The sequence below is a fragment of the Pelobates fuscus genome, chromosome 1 (genome assembly GCF_036172605.1).
Source record: "Pelobates fuscus isolate aPelFus1 chromosome 1, aPelFus1.pri, whole genome shotgun sequence".
Lineage (NCBI taxonomy): Eukaryota > Metazoa > Chordata > Amphibia > Anura > Pelobatidae > Pelobates > Pelobates fuscus.
The window spans coordinates 125893863-125910131 of NC_086317.1; the positions used below are offsets into that span (position 1 = coordinate 125893863).

The 16269-nt window shown below is 40.0% G+C and overlaps 1 protein-coding gene across 1 annotated transcript in view; it reads left to right on the forward strand.

The window, feature by feature from the left end:
* Window positions 1-4724: 4724 nt before the first annotated feature.
* Window positions 4725-16269, forward strand: part of MBTPS2 (membrane bound transcription factor peptidase, site 2) — a 55789-nt gene continuing 44244 nt past the window's right edge. Inside the window, exons 1-4 of the mRNA XM_063450244.1 lie at window positions 4725-4849; window positions 5841-5989; window positions 9187-9325; window positions 13149-13252. Of these exons, the coding sequence (XP_063306314.1) occupies window positions 4775-4849; window positions 5841-5989; window positions 9187-9325; window positions 13149-13252 (467 nt within the window). The 5' untranslated portion in view covers window positions 4725-4774. The remainder of the gene's footprint in view (window positions 4850-5840; window positions 5990-9186; window positions 9326-13148; window positions 13253-16269) is intronic.

Genomic DNA, 16269 nt, shown 5'->3' on the forward strand with positions numbered 1-16269 from the left:
TGGAGGGAATGACAGTAGTAACAGAGGAGGTGTTCAGGGAAGTAGATACTATTCCCCTACCCAGAGATTAAGGGATAGAGAAGATAGAGATTTTGTCGGTCTGGCTGACACTGTCATGGAAGACTATTGATACCGACTGGGCTCCATCCCCCTTTAGCCGAGTGCAGCCTATGGTCGATGTATCAATAGAGGGAAAGAGGAGCTCTTTCATGATTGACACTGGTGCTGAGTACTCTGTGGTAACTAACCTAGTTGCTCCTCCTTCAGGAAGACTATAATTATGATAGGAGCTACTGGGAAAAGCGCTGCTAGACCAATTCTCAGGAGTCATACTTGTATTCTAGGACGCCATTTGGTTAAGCACCAGTTCCTGTATATGCGGGAGTGTCCAGTTCAGCTTCTAGGACGAGATCTATTATTAAAGCTTCAAGCCCAGATAACTTTTAAACCCAACGGATCAACGTCTCTGAAGTTTAATAGATCACCAGGCATAATATCAGTATCGGTGCAAAGGGAAGAAGAAAGGCACTTCTACTCTATAATAAAAATACAGACCCTAAGAGTGATGAATCCTTATTTGACATTTCAAGAATATGAACAGAGAATAATCCTCCAGGACTTGCTCGCAATATTCCACCAATACACATTGAATTAAAGCTTGGAGCGTATCCTGTTAGCCTTAGTTAGTACCATATATTATAGAGGGCTAAGGAAAATATACAAACCTATGTGGATAAGTGTGTAAAGTACCTGTGAATATTTATCCACCTGTTCATTCTTACCATCCAGGGGATCAAGTGTGGATAAAAGAATGGAACACTGTTCCATTAGGTTCCAAGTGGAGAGGTCCCTATGTTGTTCTTTTATCTACCCCAACAGTTGTAAAGGTTGTAGAAGTGACTCCGTGGATTCATCACTGTAGGGTAAAAAAAAACAAAAAAAAACAGCGGCAGATTCCTGACAAGCTACCATAGATCCAGAGAATCCTTGCAAGATCCAGTTGAAGCGTGTGACCGAGTTGGATTAAAAGTGTTTTTTGCGAAGATAATATTGTTAAAAGGGAACATCAACAAAGATCTACAAGTGAGTGTTTTTGACGGCCATAATAACGCCTGTCCGCTCACCAAAGTGTTATTAAAAGCCAGGAAAGTCTCGAAGGGACCCCTGTGAAGACAAGCAGAACTCCATTCCCTGCAGCCCTTACATCCTGGAAGCTGAGGTGCCATCGCACGGACGAAGACTGAGGATGAAGACGTCGAAAGAAGTGCTTTTGATAATGTATATTTTTGTGTCTTTTTATATTCAGGAAGGTAGAGGTACCGACACTCCTAGCTGTGAGGTTTGCATTAAGACTACTAAGACAGGTAATCATATTTCCCAGACCCTAATTTGGCATTCACAATATGAGTGTAAAGGTGATGTGTCTAGGTGTATATATCTAGGTATAGAATATAGTGTATGCCATTTAGGAGTAGGAGAACCTAAGTGCTTCAATCCGGAGTATCAACCCCGTACAATTTGGTTGACCCTCAGGAATGGAGATCCACAGGGGACCTTAATAAATAAAACTGTATTAGAAACCATACATTCTTCGGGTGTTCTGCTATTTGATGCATGTAAGGCGATATCAAGTGGTAGAAAACCGTGGAATGTATGCGGGGATCTTAAGTGGGAGTGAACGTATGGGTCTAACGATAAGTATATTTGTCCCAGTAGTAAAAATAAGTACGTAAGCTCAAAATGCCCAGATAGGGATTATAATTATTGTCCATATTGGTCTTGTGTGGGGTGGGCAACTTGGGGACAGACAGCAAATAAGGATATGATTGTTACTAAGTTGCCTACAAAGCCATATTGTAAGTCTAGGGAATGCAACCCAATCCATATACTCATAAATAATCCTGAACAATTTTTAGATTTGGTTCGGTAACTTATTTGGGTTCCAAATATATGGGACGGGTTTAGATCCTGGGACAATATTATTTATAGGGATAGAGACCGATACCGTAGCATCCCAAACTCATCAGGTTTTCCATTCTTTTTATGAAGAGATGAGTGTAGAAAATAAGATCCCCCATAACGCTAAAAACGTATTTATAGATCTAGCCGAAAACATTGATGGTAGTCTTAATGTAACCAACTGCTATGTGTGTGGAGGTACTAACATGGGAGACCAATGGCCATGGGAAGCAAAGGAGGTAATGTATTCCGGTTCTGAGACAGTTGAACAGTTAATATCTTCTCAAGCCGATTATCAAATGAGTGTTAGAGGTAAATTTGAGTGGCGATTAAAGACCTCCATTATAGGTTATGTTTGCATAGCAAGAAAAGGAATAATGTTTAACACATCTGTAGGAGAACTAACTTGTCTAGGGCAAAAAGCTTATAATGATAGTACAAAAGATACAACTTGGTGGTCAGCTTCAAATGTCTCAGAACCACCTAATCCGTTTGCAATTTATACCAATTTAAAGGATGTGTGGTTTGACCTATCTGCTACATCTAGTTGGAAAGCCCCAGCAAATTTGTACTGGATCTGTGGTAAGAAAGCCTATTCAGAGTTACCACAGGACTGGGAAGGGGCATGTGTATTAGGTATGCTCAAACCATCCTTCTTCTTGTTGCCAATTGAAACAGGAGAGACCTTGAGAGTTAAAGTGTATGATGTGAATCATAAAAAGAAGCTAGCATCCTTGAATGTAGGTAGCTGGGAAGATAATGAGTGGCACTGGCTACCTTAGCGCGCTTCATTGCCAATAGGAGGGATGCAATATGTGAGGGAACTGGTTAACAGCAAAACTGTATGCCCATGAAGTGTTATTGTATTCTAATACAGGGATTCAAGCCTCATTTTACCATCAGGCAATTATGGATTCCTCTGTAAAGCACATAGCCTTCTTACCAGGTAAACCAGTTGGGCTGTTGATAAAGTCCTCCATTCACTTCCAGTGCAAATAGAAGGAGGTGTATGTGGAAAGTTCAATCTCAGCAACTGTTGTCTGCACATAGATGATGAAGGGCAGGCAGTGGCTGATCTCACAAGCCACATGGCTAAACTGACGCATGTACCGACTTAAGCCTGGAACGGGTACAATTCTAGTAGTTGGTTTGGAAGTAGGTACGAGCAGCTTGGAGGGATCAAGACATTGGTAGGAGGAGTCATGTTGATTATAGTGTGTCTCTTTCTACCATGTTTGGTTCCATTGGTAATTAGGTCCATACAGAGTGTCATAGAGAGCACGACAGAAAGGAAACCAGCTGCGCATGTAATGGCTGTTTGCAAGTATGAACCCTTAGCCCAGAGAGAATCAGAATGAGGAGTGCTAAAGGAATTTGTAAGGATGCTAAGATGCTTACGAGGTCTGTTCTGATTCATGGCAACCTGAGGTGTAAGCAAACTATGGTTAAGTGATGCATCTGGAATTGTGAAATATCAGAAGCATCAAAGGGGGGAATGTGGTGGAATCTCAGTAAAAATAAATTTACTAGGACAAGATTGCCATGTGGCATATGTGTAAATGTTGTATCAGTTAGTTAGTTACACGTAGCTAAGATACAATCAACACTGTATTGAGCAAATGCAGGAATGCAGAAACTGAAAACACTTCCCCTCCTCCATTGTTCTGGGTGAGCCATGTGGTCTAACAGGTAAGGGAAGTTAGGCTTTGTTCAGCTGATTGTGTAAAGAGTATATGTGGGTAGAGTTAACTATAGGAGGAGCTATATGTCTATATCATGCATTTACACAGTCAGTTCTGGGCTCAGATCTTGCTGTATTTTGGTGACATTAGTCCCTCTGAGCCCCGGTCGGTGAATCGAATAAAGAATCTCTTCCTTCCTGAAGAAACCTGTGTCCACTTCTCTGTGCTTGGCTTCCGTCAGTTTCTCCAGTATCATAACCACTCACAATCCCAGTCTCTCCCATTCATGACACAATGGGAAAAGGAAATTGGGAAGACACTGGGTCTAGAAAAGTGGACTAAACTGTTCAATGCTTTAATAGGTCAAATCACATGTTTTTCCCACACGGACGCCCACAAGAAGCTAATGTACAGATGGTACCTGACTTCAGATAAACTTCACAAGATTTATCCTGACACCTCTGCGGACTGCTTGAGGTGCTCCATATGTGGTGAGGATTGCAAGCTTATACAACTGCTATGGCAAATAGTTGCCAAATTCTCCTAAACATGGGCATCATACTCACAACCACATTTGAAACATGTCTGTGGCCAGATTTGCCCCCACAAATCTCACTGGTGTTAGCTGCTAGGGCCCTCATTGCACTCAACTGGAAATCGGCTGTATGCCCTTCCGAACCAAGCTTAATAGGGTTAAACCATATATAGCTAATCCTCACTGTCCTGCTTGAGGAACATTAGCTTGAGCAACAGTGGGAAGTTGTTATAAGCCTGAAGGAATATTAGTATTGTGAGCATTACTGTGAAATGTAATAAGTTAAAGCATACACAATGTACATTGGCTTGGACAAACAACGTGCACAGGGATATTACATAAAAGTTTAGACAGTTATAAAACTATGTTCTCATTTATCCAATTAAAGATGAAACTCTTCCTAACAAGAATAGCTCTTGCCGTTTTACTTCCGCCATCACTAAATATGGCTGACAGTCGCTTGTCAATTATTCCAGCTAGTGATTGGTTCACGTCTGTTCCCTTCTCCGGATATGTCCGGTGGGAAACAAACCGTTGGCACCCGAAGGTTCCGTGGAAGGAACATTCCGCCGGCGATTTCCCTGCATTTTAGCCCGCAATGATCCCGATACCGCTGGTTGTTGTGGTGCTGGGAGGATGGTGTGCTCTTTACCTGGCCGACACCTTTCTCATGGTAAGAGAGCTTAACCCTAGCCTGGGTGCTGTCTGACTGTCAAGAATAGGTAGACACACGTGAGTGGTGATGGGTGATTGCACTTTGATTAGAGGAGCTTTGAGAGAATTGAGCAATCCTGCAGCACTGGGTTTTAAACCAGCATTTCATTATGTATTTTCCATAAGTGACTCCAGGAAAGTCTTACTTTGGCATGTCTCAAGTACAGAGTCAGTGCCTGTATCTATAAATGAACCACATTTAACACACTCGGTCATGCTTTCATACCTCTATCTTAATATCAGGCAGTGCTCTGATTCTGGATTTTACTGCAGTTTCCTGTCCTCTACAAGCATGCACCAAAAAAAAAATAAAAAAATAAAGCCCCCTAGACCCCAACAAATACAATGAAACCTTCCCCATTTCATGCCATATTACTAAATACATGTCACACTAGCCAGGTATAGCAAGTCTATATATGTTATCATGTTGGTATTCTGCAAATACTTATATACCTTCATAATGAACACTTCCTATTGGCATGTACAATATAGCTGGGAATATCATACTGTTTTACACGGTACAGAATGATCTGCTACTTTCCCACCTTGCTGTATGGTTGCTATCCCTCTTAATGCCCTTACTATTGTGTTTCTTTCCCCCCACCTCCTCTAGACTGTAAGCTCATTTGAGCAAGGGTAACTTGCTCAAGATCCTCTCGCCATATGTCTAGCAGGTGAAGGCATAAACATTTGGGGGAGTCCAGTATACCAGCATCATACTTGATTTAATAGTAGAGTACCAAGTGTTTTTTTTTGTTTGTTTTGTTTTACAATAAAGTAAGAGGTTTATTAAGCAATAGTAACAATTGGAATGATAAGGGATACATAACTTAGAAATAGTGAAAGTTGTCTTCAAAGTAAATATTTATTGGTATTCTTATTAGAAACTTTTTGTATCTTATTACTTAATCTTTTAAGCTAAATGTAATTATTTTTGCTCTCATTTTTAGTCCTCAAAATCTTTGAAGACCTCTTATGAAAATTGGCTCTCTGAGCGAGGATTAAGCATATCACCATTTCACATACGTTGGCAAACAACAATTTTTAATCGACTATTTTATAAGTGGGGACGATGGAAGCCACGATTCTTGTATTTATGGTAAGAGTAATAAATAAAAAGTGCATGTTCTGTGTGTATATAATATTGCAAATTACCACTTGTCTGTATTGGCAAACAAAATGTACAGTCATGGGAAAAAGAAAGTACACCCCCTGTGAATTCTGTCAGGACATAATAATAATAATCATCTGTTCCTTAGCAGGTCTGAAAATTAAAATACAACAACTCATGACACCGTGTCATGATTTATTTAACAAAAATAAAGCAAAAATGAAATGGCTATGTGTGAAAAACGAAGTACAACTTATAATTCCATAGAATGTAGAACCACCTTTAGCAGCAATAACTTAAAATAATCTTTTTCTGTAAGACTTTATCAGTCTCTCACATGATTGTGAAAGAATTTTTGCCCACTCTTCTTTACAACGTTGCTTCAATTCTATGAAGTTTGCTAGCAATTGTTTATTCATTGCTCTTTTACGGTCCCGCCACAGCATTTCAATCGGGTTGAGGTCTGGACTTTGACTGGGCCATTACAACATTTTGATTCCTTTTCAGCCATTCTGTTGTAGATTTGCTGGTGTGCTTGGATCATTGTCCTGTTGCAGGACCCAATTTTGTTCATGCTTTAACCGTCACAGATGGCCTTACATTTGGCTTTGTTTATGTATACAGAGCGGTTCATGGTCAACTCAATGACTGCAAGGTTCCTAGGTCCTGTTGTTGCAAAACAAGCCCAAATCACCACCCCTCCACCACCGTGCTTGACAGTTCGCATGAGGTGTTTGTGCTGATATGCAGTGTTTGGTTTCTGCCAAACTTGGCGCTGTGCATTATGGCCAATCACCTCAACTTTAGTCTTGTCTGTCAAACGGATATTGTGTCTGAAGTCTTGTGGCTTGTTCAGATGCAACTTTGCAAACCTAAGCCGTGCTGCCATGCTCTTTTCAGAGAGAAGAGGCTTTCTCCTGTAAACCCTTCCAAACAAACCATACTTGTTCGGTCTTTTTCTAATTGTACTGTCATGAACTTTAACATTTAATATGCTAACTAAGGAATGTTGAGTCTGAGATGTAAATCTTGGGGTTTTTGCATTCTCTCTGAGCTTTGCATGGTCTGACCTTGGGGTGAATTTGTTTGGACATCCACTCCTGGGAAGATTGGCAACTGTGTTGAATGTTTTCCACTTTTGAATAATCTTTGAATGGTTTGGAACTTGTCTTATAAGCCTTTCTAGCTTGATGGGCAGCAACAATTGGTTTTGGGATGGCGAGAACGTTCTATGTCGCCCAACAGTGTTTTTAAGCATTAAAAATACAAACACTAACAAATACTAATGCTATAGTGTTCTGCTAGCATCAATCGTGATCATCTTGGATAATCCAATGTTTCCCACAGGGATTCAATGCATCTCCATGGGGAGAAATCAGGACAGTGTCCAGAAAGCCCATCTAGTGACTGCCACTAAATGTTGATTTAGGCAGCTATGTAAACTCTACTTTTGCTCTGAAACGGCCGTGTCTATAATGCTAAGCCTGCAAAGACAGACTCTATGCCCCATAGTCCGCTACATAAAGCTGTAGTGGTTTTTGTGACTATAGTGTCATATTAAATTGTTTTAATTTCAGTAGGGCAAAGATAGATCCTAATGTTTTAATTAAACTGACATAGCAGTTCCTAGAGGCACACTCTAAGCACCAATACTACTACAGCATAATGTAATGCCCTTGGTGCCTAGATGCTGTCTCTTCACTGTGACAAATGTAAGCATTAACATATGTGAGAAAAAGCAATGTTTACGTTTTTCAGTCACTGAGCCTATAGTGACTGTCAATTCCTAATAAAAACTGTAAAAAAAATTACTGACTTCACATTTTGCTGCATGACAATGGTGAATGCAGTTATGTTTCCCCATAGAGTAGCATTGAAATGCTTCTCCATGAGCAAAATCCTACTGGCTCTGTGTGAATTCACATAAAGGAGAAGGTGCGGTGAGACCGGGACACCCCTGGATGAAATGGGAGTATAACTTTGTAATTTTACTTTCTACAGGGAACTCTGAATATAACATGCACAAGGATCATTATGTTCTTTTAACATAACGCCATAAAACATAATACAAATCTAAACCATAAGAGAGATGTGCAAAAACAAAACAATAAAGTCCATAAAACAATTCACAAAGACAAAAACACAAAATATAAACTTACAAAAGGTTTATATAGGAGTTCTCAACTAGTTATCAGATTGGAACCGAACCAATAGACCACCCCAGAGAGAAGTGTGTACCCTATTAAGAGTTCACACTTCTCTAACCGCAGGTACTCTAGTGATGTATCTGGGTGGCCGACGTTCGATATACGAACACGTGGCGGCGGCCGTCTTACGCACGAAAATCTCAGCGGTGCTTGGTCGTCGAGTGTCTGGAACTCAAATCGGACACTCCATTACTCCGCTGAGACCTCCATGGCTCTGTAACTCACGAACGGGAAGGCTAATCAGCCCCCCGTTCGGTAGATTAAAAGTACCGAACAAGGGGATTCATACGAATCCAAGATTAATCGTGGATGGCAGTATTTAATGTGCATTTTACCTCCCGAACGAAGACTGACCGCAGGGCCAAAACCTATGGAACTCTTTTCGGATACCACCTCGTGTGCGGTCGGTAAAATTACACCCTCCACCTAACTCCCGAACCCCTGGACCGATCTGGGTGATTTTTGGATATGTTAGTCACCCAGATCAGGGCTACCAGGGGGTACCCCCAGGATTATTGTAACTACTTGTTTTAGGGTACATTCAGAACTGGGGGAAAACTACAGTATGTGTAATGGGATTAAGTGTCACACTGAGGGGAGGAGATGTGTGGGAGGTAATGGTTACACTATTGGATACTGTACTGATTAATGTGAATCCCTCCCTTGCATGGGAGAAGGCTTTATAAGGAGACGGTGTGGATTAAAAGTCAGTTCTGCTCCTGATGCTGTGTGTCGTCCAGTCATTGGGATCTGTATGGGGATATTGTGGATTACTTTATTTGCTGGAATTACTGTTTCATGGTGTTTTTACTACTTGTTCCTGAGCCTCACTGGGATCTATAGTGGAGTTAACCTGTGGAATATCAGGCCTCCGCTACAGCGTCTTTCTACATTAGTCATGTGATGTTTGAATGTCTTGTCTTGGTATTTTACATGTAGCATGCATTGAGGTAAATACATAAATACATGTTTTCCCAGGTTCACCTTGGGAATGTTTTTCGGAATCATTGCAATGTTTGGCTCCATGATCCTGTTGGGGAAAACACTCCATCAAACTCTAAATCAGATGATGGCTGAGAGCCCAGCGTCCCAGAATGAACGAATCCTGCAAGTTGTGGTCAGTCCTTTTTACTAAATTAATCCCATGAGAATTTACTAGTGATGATATAATTTGTTTAATTATAGCCCAATTTAGTTATGTGTTATGATGAACCTAGTCTTTCTGGAGGCACATAAAAGTGGGGGGAAAACAAAAATATTAAATAATTTCACAGGATTATTCTCTAAAATCCAAAAGTTTTGGATTAGCAGAATAATACAGGAGTATTTGGACTACAAAACCTACATATTGTTCACAAAATTTATCAAGGTCCTGCAAAACCCCTTATTTGGCAGTGCAAGGGTTGAGTATATGGTGGTTCTCATCTTGGTTGCTAATGGTACTCCTCCCTTGTCTCCTTGTTTTCAATTTTAAACAATCAGAATTTTACTCAAATTTCTTACTGGTCGCAAAACTAACACTGCTACTTTGCACCCAGGCCTTGGCGCTGTGAGGGGTCTTGAACTGTATCGGTCAGGGTGTAGTTGCTATGTTCTTTCCGTTATATTCTTGATTTACAAAGCATTGTGAGTTGCTGTGCTGGGAGTGTGCCCTCTCATTATGCAGGACATTTCATATTTGTAATTTGTATACCCTCTGCATAGCACTTTGGTATATGGTCGACTCTCTTTATAGAAAACCAAATACCTAACAGGCAGAGTCTCGGGATAAATGCACAAATTATGTTTGTGGAAATGTCAATTTCTGTGTCCTTGTCTAAGTGAAATCTGCATTAGCAATGACTGTTTCAATGCTGTTTTGCTCAGAGATCACCAGTGAGGATAGGAAGGGGAACGCACCATAAAATAGAAAAGGTTTGACAGTTTAGTATATTAAAAATATTTATATGCCAATCCCAACCCTCTGAAGAGTTTTTACCTACAGCCCAGTTGCCATACATAGATGTTCCTAAGGTTAATGGCATAACACTTAAACTAACTAATGGAAGAGGGCCTACAATGGTGAACAAAGTGTCCGTGCAAATAAATTTAGTGTAACTTTAAAAAAAAATTTAAGCACGATAGTACAATGTATATAACTGCAAATATAGCTTACACGATGTTTAAAATGGTTCCATGCATCAGAAGTTAATAGCTTGATATAATTTTTTTTTAATTCCTTACAAAGTGTAACTGGATCATCCCCTTCCCCTAGTTCAGTTAGTTTGTCTAAACCGCTTCAACAATCGGTATGTATCAGGTGAGGGTTTATAGACTGAAGTATACTTCTGATTTAAAGGTAGAGAAATAGCGGAATAGAACTTTTCCCTAAATAGGAGCGTGAGTATGATATATTTGTTTTGTTTGTTTAGGATGCATCATACATTATGCTTTATAAGTGAGGTAGAGCAAGCATGTCAAACCCAAAGTCTAGCAAGGGCCATATAAACATGGTTTAAGTTTATGTGACCTGAAAAGAAAAAAAAATTCTTACATTTTCATAGAAATGTAGGTTTATTTTGAAAAGTACAGTTTAAAAAAACAAAAACATCCCCCTCTACAAAACCACAGCACCCCCCTTATACTAAATCCCAGCACCCACCTCTAGCCAACAAGCAGACTCCACTCACATTGCCGCTGCCAGTATGCGACTCTGGAGCCTGGCCTCTGGTATATGCCAAATGGCGCCATCCGCACCCTATGCCAAAGCGGATCCTCCCGCTACTTCTTGACACCCTGTGAAGTTGGAGCATGTCAACGTCACGCTGGAATGTGACGTGGCGTTGCGTGCCTCCGTGCACCTCCAGGTCCTCCACTGTCCAGCCATTGCAACACTGACACACACACCCACTGACACACCCACTGACACACCCACTGACACACCCACTGACACACCCAAAGACACACCCAAAGACACTCCCTAACACTCCCCACACACGCTCGCTCACAGACACACACATACTCTCACTGATAGACACACACACACAAACTCACACACACACACGCTCGCTCACAGACACACACATGCTCTCACTGATAGACACACACACACAAACTCACAGACACACACGCTCGCTCACAGACACACACATACTCTCACTGATAGACACACACAAACTCACAGACACACACACACACACACACACACACAAACTCACTGAAAGACACACGCTCACTGAAACACAGACACACACACTCACTTACTGACAAACATTCACACATTCTTGCACACAGACATTATTGTAATTATTCCTGGGGTCCAGTGGGGATCTTCTGTCTGGAGATCTCCTTCCTGCTCCTCACTGCTCCCTTGCGCGCAGTTTAGTGATGCCATGCGCCGGAATATGACGTCATATCCAGGCGCCGGGCATCACTACAGACGGTGTGCGTGAGGGAGCAGTGAGGAACAGAACACTGAGCTCCCTCGCTGCATCCACCGTCCCCTCCTGCCAGGCCGGGTACATTATAGCAGAGTAGGCACCTGCAATGTGGGTGTGTACTCGCAGCTCGCTGGGCCGCAAAGCTGTCCATTGTGGGCTGCACGTGGCCTGCGGGCCGTGAGTTTGACATGCTTGAGGTAGAGTGTTACCCCAGAGTGTAAAGATGTTCAGCGGCTCGTTTTTTTGTTGTTGTTTTTTTTTTTTTTTTTTTGATTTGCATGATTTTATGGTAGAATATAGCATTGGGTTTGTCTTAATACCAGATGGAAGTAGCTAACAGAGTACAATGTTTGGGGAAAACTGATGATCTAGTTCGGTATTTATGAATCTATCAGTAATTGTTACCTGATTAAACCCATGAGAATTTATTATGTGTCTGTCTGCAGTGAACTGCTAAGTTGAGATACAAGAGGTGCATTGATGAAACCTAGATCAAACATGGGCTGCTTTAATTTAGCTAGGGAAGTTCAGGGACATTAATCCTTTATAAAACAGAGGAGAGAAGCCTTGGGTATAATTATTTTCAGAAGGCATGTAGGACCAAACATTGGTAGTGTAAGCTTGTTCCAGCCTTTCCAAGTGGTGTTCAATGGCTCCTGTAGAGTTTGTCATGCTAAGTTGAATCTGCCACTTCAGGTTCACCTAATGCTCTTACATCCCCCAAATCATCAAATATACAATTTGATTATAGTGATATAAGATCTATTTAGTTGCTTTAATAGATGTTTTAGCACTTCTTACCTTCAGCCCCTGATCCAATGCATCCATTCTCAGAGACCCAGTGGCAAGACACCTAACCACATCCTCATAGATTATAAGCTTCTTTTAACAGGTCCTTCTTTACCTCTAAATACCCTATTTCTATAATTATAAAACACTACTAAATATATTGGTGCTTTATTAAAACTAACCATAATTATAACTACCAAGAGTGCAGATTATTTATCTTGATGAAGCTGCAGACATTGCTGTCTTGGTGGAGATCTCTCATTTGATCATTTCAGCAGAATACCCAACAAATAGTAAAGAGATACAGTTCTGCACTTCTAACAAGTGAATAACATTCATCAAATGCATAACAAATAAATCATTTATGACTGAATGACCTCTGAGCAACAGTCTGTCTTATTAAAAAAATAAATAAATAAGTAAACGTGCAAGCTTCCGGATCTCCACAAAATATAAGTCCAGCTACTATTAATTTTCGATTAAAATGTTTTAAATGACTATAGATGAGAATCACAAGTATAAAAAAATTGAGTTATCAAAGAAAGCAGATTACAAATTAGTAAAATGTATTTTCCGAAAACTTTCTTCAGTGTGAATTGTTGTTGAGGGGTTTGTGCAATGCAGGTTTAGTGTTCACTGCTGGCTTCCAGCCCTGTATACTGTGTCTGTCTGTGTTTATGGTGACCCTTGTTCTCTTCTGTAATGTTTTGTTGCCATGCCGACCCCTAACAGGTGCCGGGTGTAAATCTACCCATCAGCCAGCTGACATATTTCTTCTCCGCAATCTTCATCAGTGGTGTCATACATGAAATCGGGCATGGAGTGGCAGCCGTAAGGTAATGTGACTCCCTTCTTTCTATCAACAGCAAAGTTAATGTAGCATGTTGTGCTCACATCAATATTTCATACACGGAGACAGCTAATAATATTCGGAGTCTGAAATACCGATGACAGTGGCAGGGGCTATTAAGATTCGGAATTAATGCTAAACTCTCAAGCTCATGGCAGATACCTGCGTTCACTCAGAGGCAGATGCATTAGGAGGCTAAAGTCTGTTTTGTATGATTGACATTTTTTTTTTGTAGTAATTAATTTTTTCGGTAAGAATTTAGACTTTTTCTTTCAGTTTTTGCAATAGTTTTGTTTATGTTCGTAGACTGTTGGAAGTGGCATCTTTTCTTATTAATTACCTGAGCTTATAACTCTTCATTTTAAGTGCTCTTTGTATTGAGTATTAATGAAAACTTAGTTAACAGTTTAGTGCTATTGATTTATTGTCATCCAGTATGCCCAGGCTGACAACAAGGTTACTTTTCCATTGAGAAATAGCATTTTAAATCACCCGTAAATATATAATGGGTATTTTTTTGTTTTTAAAGAGGGGAAAAATTTAGATTTCAATATGTCTCAAGTTTGTTGTCCACTATAAATATTTTTACCAGAATGAACAGTACTCATTTCGTCAAAGAACATGTCAATAGGTATAGTTGGTAACAAACTGTACTTTTCAAATCAACAAATTATGTTTAAAAAAAAAAAAAAAGCGTTTCAAATAATTTATCTACAGAAGTTACCATTAAAATCTAAAGGAAGTTGTGTATATAAATCATTTGGGAAGTTTTTTTTTTTAACAAATTGTGAATGTTTGAAAAGCTTATTAAAAATATGAAATCAAGGCCTAAATGAGTGTGAGTTTTTAAGAAAAAATACCGACCATGCTAATTTCACTATTGATTATATATTATAATAATAATAATAATAACTAGTATTTATATAGCGCCTTTCTCCCAGTGGGATTCAAAGCACGCTCTCGGAATTAACCAAATCGGCAGGTAAACCTTGCATTTGAACCTGTGACCTTGCATATTTTTAACAGGCTTTGTAGTCAGGGAATTTACCAACTGAGCTACCTCACTGTGACATGCGTGACAACACAGGACACAAAGTCACCTGATGTTACGCAACATCTTAAGGAGTTCCATAACATTTCCCTTTTAAATGGGAAAATTTCCTAAACCGTGTGTATAGTACATGTGCATACCAGTGTGCCGTTTTCTAAGTTTGTGTATGAGTGTACTTGACTGTGTGTGTAAGTGTCTGTATACTGTGAGTGTGTTACTGTGTGTGTGTGTGTGTGTGTGTGTGTGTGTGTGTGTGTTTGTTGTTAGGGCTGTTTTTTCTTCCCCCAGGGATCCTAACAGCTGCAGTCCGTACTTCAGGAATTCCAATCAGCACAACACTCCTACAGGCCTGCAGAATTCACTAAGACACAACACCACTGCGAGGTCCAAATGAACTCTGAGTTGTTTGGTATAACTTAATCAGATTATATAGGCATCTGATCATGTCACATTACATCACATTATACAGAAGCAGCAATAATTTTGGACAGCTGTCAAAGATAGTCACAAGACATGGTTCATTGATAGTTCAATGCCTAAATTCAGACTTGGCAAAATTAGCAAAAATTTCAGAAAGACTTGCGGTTTTAATTTTAAAGTATCAATATTCTATAGCAATTAATATAAGATTACATTTAGTCAAAAGGTTATACATGTTTTATATGAATAATATTTCTCAAATGGATAATATTTTTAAGTAGTTATGACTAATAAATCTCAATATGGAGAGTTAACACAGAATGAAGGATTGGATACATGATTTTATCCTATCATGCATGTGTGTGTATATAGCAATAGAGGTGGATAATCTTGCCCTACTTCTCTTACCACTCTCCAAGAGCCCTGTCAGAGAAAAATACCAGCCTTTGCATTGCTAGTATTTTTGCAATACTGGCATCTGCCAGAAAACCTCAAATACTGGCCAGGTGGCAACCTTAAAGGTACACTATTGTCACCAGTACAACTTTAGCTTATTGTATTTGTTCTGGTGAGTATAATCATTCCCTTCAGTCTTTTTGCAATAAACACTGTCCTTTTAGAGAAAATTCAGTGTGTACATTTCCGCTGGCCACTCCTCAGAGGTGCTTCATGTGGCAGTGCTGCACAGTGAGCAGCACTGCCATTCAATGTCTCCTCCCTCTGCATGGAGACACTGAACTGTCCTCCTAGAGATTAATTGATTCAACACATCTCTATGTGCGGATTGGCCAGGGCTGTGTTTGGCTAGTGCTGGCTCTGCCCCTGATCCGCCTCCTGGACAGTGTGTCAATCCTATGGAAAAGCATTGTGATTGGCTCAGAACAACACTTCTGATTATGTCAGCCAAGCAGGTAGATATGGGGCAGAGCTAGCAGCTGCAGACTTGAATACAAGTAAGATTTTACTATATTTAAAGGGGCAGGGGACTAGATGATGGTTTTTACACTGTAGGGTCAGGAATACATGTTTGTGTTCCTGACCCTATAATGTTCCTTTAAATTTATCATCATATAAATTAAATTCTGTACATATCCAAATCTTGTTCCTGATCTTTACCCTGAGCATTGTATTATGTAATGGTTTGTGAGCACAATAAACTACGCTGGCATAATCTGCCTGTCTATTAATGCATATAGTACATTAATAAAGCAAGCACTGTTATAACTGTGTAGTTTATTCATCCTGGTCTGTGAAATGAATGATAAGTTGCCATTTTATACTTCTGTCAAAGTTTCCCATCTGCCAAGTGGGTGTAGGACAGCTTAGTAGATTAGGTGACAATATCCAGTTTTGTTTTTATTTATATTTTCCTTAACTTTCCTTTTTTTTTTTTTTTTACTTCAGCTGTCCCTCTCTCTAATCCTGTAAGCCAAATCATTTGTCCTCCTCCCTATTTGCTGCTGTGTAATGCCCACAATTTATGAAAAGGTATACACCGGGATTACACAGCTGTGTCTCACTACAACTTCCAC